We start from the raw sequence: 7,015 nt of genomic DNA, 5'->3' as shown, positions 1-7,015 counted from the left end.
TTTTCACTTATGTCAAATACCTACAAATAATTACAAAACTACAAACAAGTGTTAACTACTTGCGTTAACTAAGTAAATATACCTGGTGTAATAAGTAAATGACTGCAATTTGATTATAACTGCATAAAGCAGTTATGTATAAAGTTTACTTTTATTCCTAGATAGAAGATCATATTCAAACCTTACTTTTTGAACCAAATTTTTTTTAAATAATTGGCAACAGAATTTTAAAAGTTTTAAAAAGAGCTTATGATTTATTTTTACGAATTTTTAATTGTTGGGGGTTAAAATATATGAGGTTTAGATGAAGTGGTTCATATGTAAGAAGGTAAAATGTAAGGGGTTTCGATAATAAAAAAAATGTAGGGTTTCAAATGTGGAAAATGCAATACAAAAATATTAAACATTTTTGTGCTACACAAAAAAAAATGATTGTTTTATCGAAAAACGAAAATCCTTTAAAGAGAAAAATACCTGTAAATGATAGTACTTAAAAAAGCCGGGTTTTACTTTTAAAAAAGTCATTGAACTTAATCTAAAAAAAACTTTAGACAAGAGCCACAGCCCTTACAACGTGGAACACAAATTAATTATAAAATCAAAAAAATAATAACCTTTTGTTTTTTATGCTGCAACTAGATGGAGTGAATGTTTTCCAAAATCAAAAAATTAATAACCTTGTTATGCTGCAATTAGAGGATGGTTGTTTTCCAACGTCACGTAGTCACAGAAAGTGTTTTTTTACCCAGGAAAATGATTGGTGCCGAAACCTAAATAATAATCAAATGTTTAATCAAAATAAAAGTTAACTTTTATTCCTAAATAGGGGGTCATATTCAAACCATATTTTTAAGACCAATTTAAAAAAATATCCAAAATTTTATTTTTAAATAATAAGCAACAGAATTTTAATAGTTTTAATTAGAAGAAATGGCTAATGGTTTAAGTTTACAAATGTTAAATTGACTTTTTCTAATAGTTTTAATAAATTTTTGGTAAATAAATACATAGAAAAGCTGCCTAAAAAGTGTCAGGTGTTTGGTTTTTTCAACTCATAGGTTGCCAGAAGTTTCATCTAAAAACAGAATTGTCTTAAAAAGTTAAAGAAAAAATATATTTAGCAATATGCTAAACATAAAGTAAGAACCTGAAAATATATTGTTACTGTTTTCGAAAGTTGAAGTTTTTGATTTTAATTTAAAACCTGAAAAAAAATTAATTCAACGTTAAAACAAAAAAAACTTAAAAAAACTTCTTCATAATAAAATGACTCTAAACCTGGTGTTTTACAAATTTTAGAAAATATAAATTTATAATTTAAACAGGAAATATTTAACAACATATTTAAAAGAATTAATTTAAGTTATTTTACTTGAAATTTCAGCAAAGAAAAGTTTCCCCACCACTATGAAAGTATTCAGTTTCGACAACTATACAGCATATGTCTCTCTAGAAACTTTATAAAAATAATTTTCTTCCAGTCCAAACTTCTTTTTTCCCAACCCACAGCAAACTAAGATTTTGAAACCAAATTCAGAAATTATTTACACTAGATTAACATATAATAAAATAGTTTTACACACTAAACTTTATGTTAGATATAAAAATTTATTTAAATATCACAAATTCAATTATTTATTGGAAAAACAATTATGTTAAAAAGCATATTAAACGTCCTAAAATATTTTAATTTGGTAATTCTTTAAAATTAGCCTAAAAATAACAAACCTGTGGTTTCCAATCTGCTATTTAGGATAACTGCTTCTTAAACAGAGATTGATTTTCAATTTACTAATTTAAAGTCACTAGCCACGAACTCACGCAATAACAAGCTTCCATACAAAACCTCCAACTTTAAATAACGCGGCACGTGCGTCAGTTGTTTATATACAGAGAGTGGATGACGTATTTACGCCCGACGTCATAATTGGCAAAACATATTTTATAATTTATCCTCGACTAAAAACTTAAGTTTATTGCACGTTGTCTTTATTTTAATTCACAACAAAAATTCTAATACAAACATTCCAACAAAAATAAATCACATATATATAAATTAATCTATTTTTTTCAAGTTAATATTTTCTACTTCATTTACAATCTTGTTCACATATTCCTTCATTATATTCAACGATTCAGGCCAACTACACTTTGGTTTGTAGCCAAAATGTTCAACAAACTTTCGATTGAAGACGGTGAATCTTGTGCAGGACAACTTGACCATGTTTGGTGTAATATTGGGCTTAAAATCACAAAGTAGTTGTCATTAAAAGTATTATACATAAAATAAATGTTTAACACTTGCAATAACTTAACATAATGACCCTCGTAACCAAAGTAGTATTTAAATAGGCATGGGTTTTTAAACAAAAATTAGTTTTAGACTATGAAATTTTACCTAAATTAAGATCAAAGTTTTCGGAAAAATGGCGTTTCCGCTCTTTTTTTTCATGTTTTTCAGTAAAACTTTTATGACAGTAACCCAGCTAAAAATTACTCAATAAACTAAATATTTACCTCTTTTTTGATCCCAAACCAACCTAGCACCTGACAACACCAAACAACCAACATTGAAATGAGAATAAACAACCAAAACGGCAACACCGGCTCCCTCTTGTGGATGGTGAAACCCATATGCTCGTAGAATTTCAAGTTCAATCTCAGCGAGGATAATTCTGGGTTTTGTCACACAGAAAGTAGGTGTTCCCCCCAACCAAGAAGGGGACTCCTTAACAATATAAGTTATAGTCAGAGTACAAGTTAATATCTTTGAATTTTTTAACAACCAAAATATAAACCAATATTTTTCACTAAACTTAAAACCTAATCTTTTAGTAAGATGATGCTGAGACATATTAGTTACAACCGAAGTTATATACTGCTGTGGTGGTGCTCGAACCAAAGACCTCTTGCACACCAACCCAATATTAAGGCAGTGAACAACTAAATTTTGTTTACCTGCATTTTCGTGGCCGCGATCACGTGACACCAAGCCACATTTTCAATGTACATTCGAGTTTGTAGCGCCTCTGGTGGAATTGAAAACTAGATCACTTTAGTCGCAAGGTGGCGCAAAAGAATTGATTTTTGTTGCTTGCTTTTTTGTTGCTTTTTGTTGCTTGCCCAGCCCTTTTGTTGCTCCTTAAATATTGTCTCTAAAATGTCTATCATTTCTTGTTTATCGTCCATCGGCCAGTTAATCTTGTTGTTGTTTTCGGTCCCGAGATCAATCATCGTGTGCTTGTTTTCTGAAAACATAATACTTAACTAAATTTAATTGGACATTTTTTCGTGTATTAATTTATTCTTAATGTATAAATGTTGACTTCATGACTTAAACATAGAGTAACATTTGTTACCCTAACCCAGTCTTAAGTTTACTTTGCCAGTTTGGGATATTATATGAATTAAAACTGCCCAGTAATTATGCTGCTAATTAAGTGTTGGCTTAGCAGAAGTTTATGTTGTTTATAGTGCCTTACCTTAGGGCCCTACAGCATAAAAGCAGTGGGAATCAACCCCAGAACCTCATGTAGTAAAGCCAAGTGTACTAGCCACTACACAACGCTGTCGGTTCACAGAATTAATGAGAATCAAACCGCAAACTGCGGGTTAGTCTTTCTAATGCTTAATACTTGTGTTAACAAAATAACATTCTTAATGTGAACAACAACCTGTAGAAGAACATAGTTGTGCAGGGGTAGTATAATTCGTACATTTTGTTGAAGTCTGGCACCTCAGTAATGTCAACCAAGTAAACAACAGCAAAGTTTTTCACTTTGTCAGCTATACTATACAAGGTCTAAACAGTAAAAATTGTTGATTTATTAAAATGTCACATACAGAATTCTAAAGCAAAATATTTGTGTTGTATAAACGTCAAAATTAAATATTTCGCAGAATGACCAAAAAAAACTTAATTTTATCAATAAAACATTTTGTTTTTTTAAATTTAAAATTATGGCACCTTAACACTACACAGAATATTATTCTATAGAAACTTAATTTTCTGTACTAAATTAATTTTAATTAAACTTTCTTTAAACATTAAAAACATATTTCTAAAAAGTCTAAGAAAATAACACAAATCCACTTTTTCAGCAAAAATATTAAACTTATGCCTAGTTTACCTAAAATTTTGTCCAAAATATTGTTTCTTAATACGTGAAAATATTAAAATTCGACGCCGTAACAAAACTTAAACATTATTGAACTTATTTGTATTTAAAATCATTAAATACCTCGTCCATTTTCATGCAGGCCGGGTCCCAATCGTGACCGAACCGAATCACGACAACTTTTTCTTGCTCGTTTAAGATCGATTGATCGACTTGCCAGCCGTTTGTAAAATGGGGAAGCATGTACGACATTTTTCATCTACACCAACCACTACCAAATATATAATTTAAACACAACTTTTTAAACTGATTTTATTATTTCGTGCAACTTCGTAAAATTTTCGCAAAACTAAAAATCCCAAAATTTGTACGAGCAAAAGTTTACGCTGTTTTGTGTTTATTCATATTGTTAAAACATCTGTTGTTAAATAAACATTTATTTTAAAAAATTTTTTAGAGATAAATATTGTAAAAAATAAGTTTGTAGCTGTATGCTTGTAAAGGTAATTTATAGGATTGTCAAAAAAAAGTAAATTTTTTTAAAGATGATCCTATACACTTACTGGGAGACAAGTTGTTTATGCTAAATTTTGTTTACCTGCATTTTCGTGGCCACGATCATGTGACACCAAGCCACGTTTCCAACGTACATTCGAGTTTGTAGCGCCTCTGGTGGAGTGGGAGACTTGATCACTTTAGTCGCAAGATGGTGCAAAAGAATCGATTTGGTGACGTTGTCATTCTCGCCATAAATACCAGAACCTCTAAATGCACACGTGACCAATTTCTACAAAGTATTATGCTGTTATTAATAAAAAGAACAAAAGCAGACAATTATAATGACGTCACCTCTCCATTTTTCATCTTTTTTCCGTTCCACTCCAGTACGAGCTCCTCCACGTCCTTCTTTGTACTTCCGTATGACGTCACAGAAGAGTAACAGTAAATAGTGTCTTCACTACCGCCCACTAGTGGTTACATAGTTCTGTCCAAAACCCTCGATTGAGCTCGTGTAGAGACAATAACTGACATTGTTTGCACAACAAGCCTTTAACACATTCATTGTTCCTGACCTATATGACATCATAATATGTTTAACAACAAAAATCTGTACCATATAAGCTCTAAAAAAAATGTTGTCAGATTCTGTTATAACAATCCCATCACTTATGACATCACAATACTTACCTCCAACATTTATTTTCCAAAATTTTTGACAAGGAACTAAATCCTTGTAAGTGACAACACTAGCCTTATGCAAAACCATGTGACATCCTTGTACGGCAGAGATGAGACTACTATGATCTATGACATCACACTTAATCCATTCAACTTTTATGTTGGCATCTAAAAAAATAAACAAAATAAGATTTAAAAAAAAATTTAAAAGTTTTCTAATATTTATACAAAAAAAAGTATAATTACAAATTTTGATAGAAAATACCGAATATAAATACTTTGCATAAAGTTAAATTATTAAAGTTTATGTGCTTTGATTAAATTTCGTTGGTTCAGCAAAAGTTTATATCATTTATAGCTCCTTACTCAAGAGCACTACAGCGTGAGAGCAGTATGAATTGAACCTAGGACCTCATGTAGGGAAGCCAAGTGTTTTGACCACTACCCATGTTGTCGGTTCACAGAACCAATGAGAATTGAACCCCAAACCAGAAGTTAGTCATCCTAATGCTTAACAATATACCCAATACTTAACAACATACCCAATACTAAAACAAAACCATCAAAATTAAATTCTGTAAATAACAACCTGTAAAAGAACATAGTTGTGCAGGGGTCGTATAATTCGTACATTTTGTTGAAGTCTGGCACCTCAGTAATGTCAACCAAGTAAACAACAGCAAAGTTCTTCACTTTGTCAGCCATACTATACAAGGTCTAAACATTAATAATTGTTGATTTATTAAAATGTCACATACAGAATTTGTGTTGTATAAACGTCCAAATTAAATATTTCGCAGAATGATCAAAAAAAACTTAATTTTATCAATAAAACATTTTCTTTTTTTAAATTTGTTTTAAAATTATGGCACCTTTACACAGCATATTATCCTATAGAAACTTAATTTTCTTTAATATTCAAGTCTTAATTGAACTTTCTTTAAACGTTGAAAACATATTTCTAAAAAGTCTAAAAAAATAACACAAATCCACTTATTTAGCTAAAATATTAAACTTATGCCTTGTTTACCTAAAATTTTGTCTAAAATATCGTTTCTTATTACGTGAAAATATTAAAATTCGACGCCGTAACTAAACTTAAACATTATTGAACTTATTTATATTTAAAATCATTAAATACCTCGTCCATTTTCATGCAGGCCAGGTCCCAATCGTGACCGAACCGAATCACGACAACTTTTTCTTGCTCGTTTAAGATCGATTGATCGACTTGCCAGCCGTTTGTAAGATGGGGAAGCATGTACGACATGGTTACCTTTTAATCACACCAACAACTACCAAATATATAATTTAAATACAACTTTTTAAACTGGTTTTATTATTTCGTGCAATTTCGTAAAATTTTTCGCAAAACTAAAAATCCCAAAATTTGTACGAGCAAAAGTTTACACTGTTTTGTGTATATCAAATTTGTTAAAACATCTGTTGTTGTGTAACGTTTATCCTCAAAACATTTTAAGAGATAAATATTATTAAAAATAAGTGTGTAGGTGTAGGCTTGTAAAGGTAATTTATAGGATTGTTAAAAAAACAGTAATTTTTTGTTTTAAAGATGAGCCTATACACTTACTGGAAGACAAGTTGTTTATGGGCAACTTTTCTTAAATTTAAGTTATTTGTCCAAGTATGGGTTTAGGTCTTTTTGTGGGAAAGAAAAAATTGTTAAGATTGTACTTGTTCCAGTAAAGTACTTTAAA

General features: G+C 30.1%; 2 protein-coding genes across 2 annotated transcripts; both read right to left on the bottom strand.

The window, feature by feature from the left end:
- Window positions 1-2,029: 2,029 nt before the first annotated feature.
- On the bottom strand, window positions 2,030-2,689 carry LOC145755057 (3 beta-hydroxysteroid dehydrogenase type 7-like). The gene is made up of 2 exons (XM_082571259.1): window positions 2,518-2,689; window positions 2,030-2,242 (listed from the first exon to the last, which is right to left on the bottom strand). The coding sequence occupies exons 1-2, from the start codon at window positions 2,632-2,634 to the stop codon at window positions 2,057-2,059; spliced, it is 303 nt and encodes a 100-aa protein (XP_082427385.1). The 5' UTR covers window positions 2,635-2,689; the 3' UTR covers window positions 2,030-2,056.
- Window positions 2,690-4,722: 2,033 nt separating this feature from the next.
- Window positions 4,723-6,567, bottom strand: LOC145755058 (thioredoxin-like protein 4A). The gene is made up of 5 exons (XM_082571260.1): window positions 6,439-6,567; window positions 5,887-6,014; window positions 5,307-5,465; window positions 4,968-5,191; window positions 4,723-4,905 (listed from the first exon to the last, which is right to left on the bottom strand). Exons 1-3 carry the CDS (start codon window positions 6,565-6,567, stop codon window positions 5,447-5,449), a joined length of 276 nt encoding a protein of 91 aa, XP_082427386.1. The 3' UTR covers window positions 4,723-4,905; window positions 4,968-5,191; window positions 5,307-5,446.
- Window positions 6,568-7,015: the final 448 nt, after the last annotated feature.

The sequence above is a fragment of the Corella eumyota genome, chromosome 6 (assembly GCF_963082875.1).
Source record: "Corella eumyota chromosome 6, kaCorEumy4.1, whole genome shotgun sequence".
Taxonomy (NCBI): domain Eukaryota; kingdom Metazoa; phylum Chordata; class Ascidiacea; order Phlebobranchia; family Corellidae; genus Corella; species Corella eumyota.
Note: the sequence above shows the minus strand (reverse complement) of the source record. Positions and strands in the feature narration are given on the sequence as shown.

Excerpts from the sequence above, each read along its gene's own strand:
- LOC145755057 (XM_082571259.1), bottom strand. The coding sequence starts at position 2,634 with ATGGGTTTCACCATCCACAAGAGGGAGCCGGTGTTGCCGTTTTGGTTG. Across the intron at positions 2,243-2,517 it reads GGTTTGGGATCAAAAAAGAG|CCCAATATTACACCAAACAT; the intron begins GTAAATATTTAG and ends TGTGATTTTAAG.
- LOC145755058 (XM_082571260.1), bottom strand. The coding sequence starts at position 6,567 with ATGTCGTACATGCTTCCCCATCTTACAAACGGCTGGCAAGTCGATCAA. Across the intron at positions 6,015-6,438 it reads CCTGCATGAAAATGGACGAG|ACCTTGTATAGTATGGCTGA; the intron begins GTATTTAATGAT and ends ATTAATGTTTAG.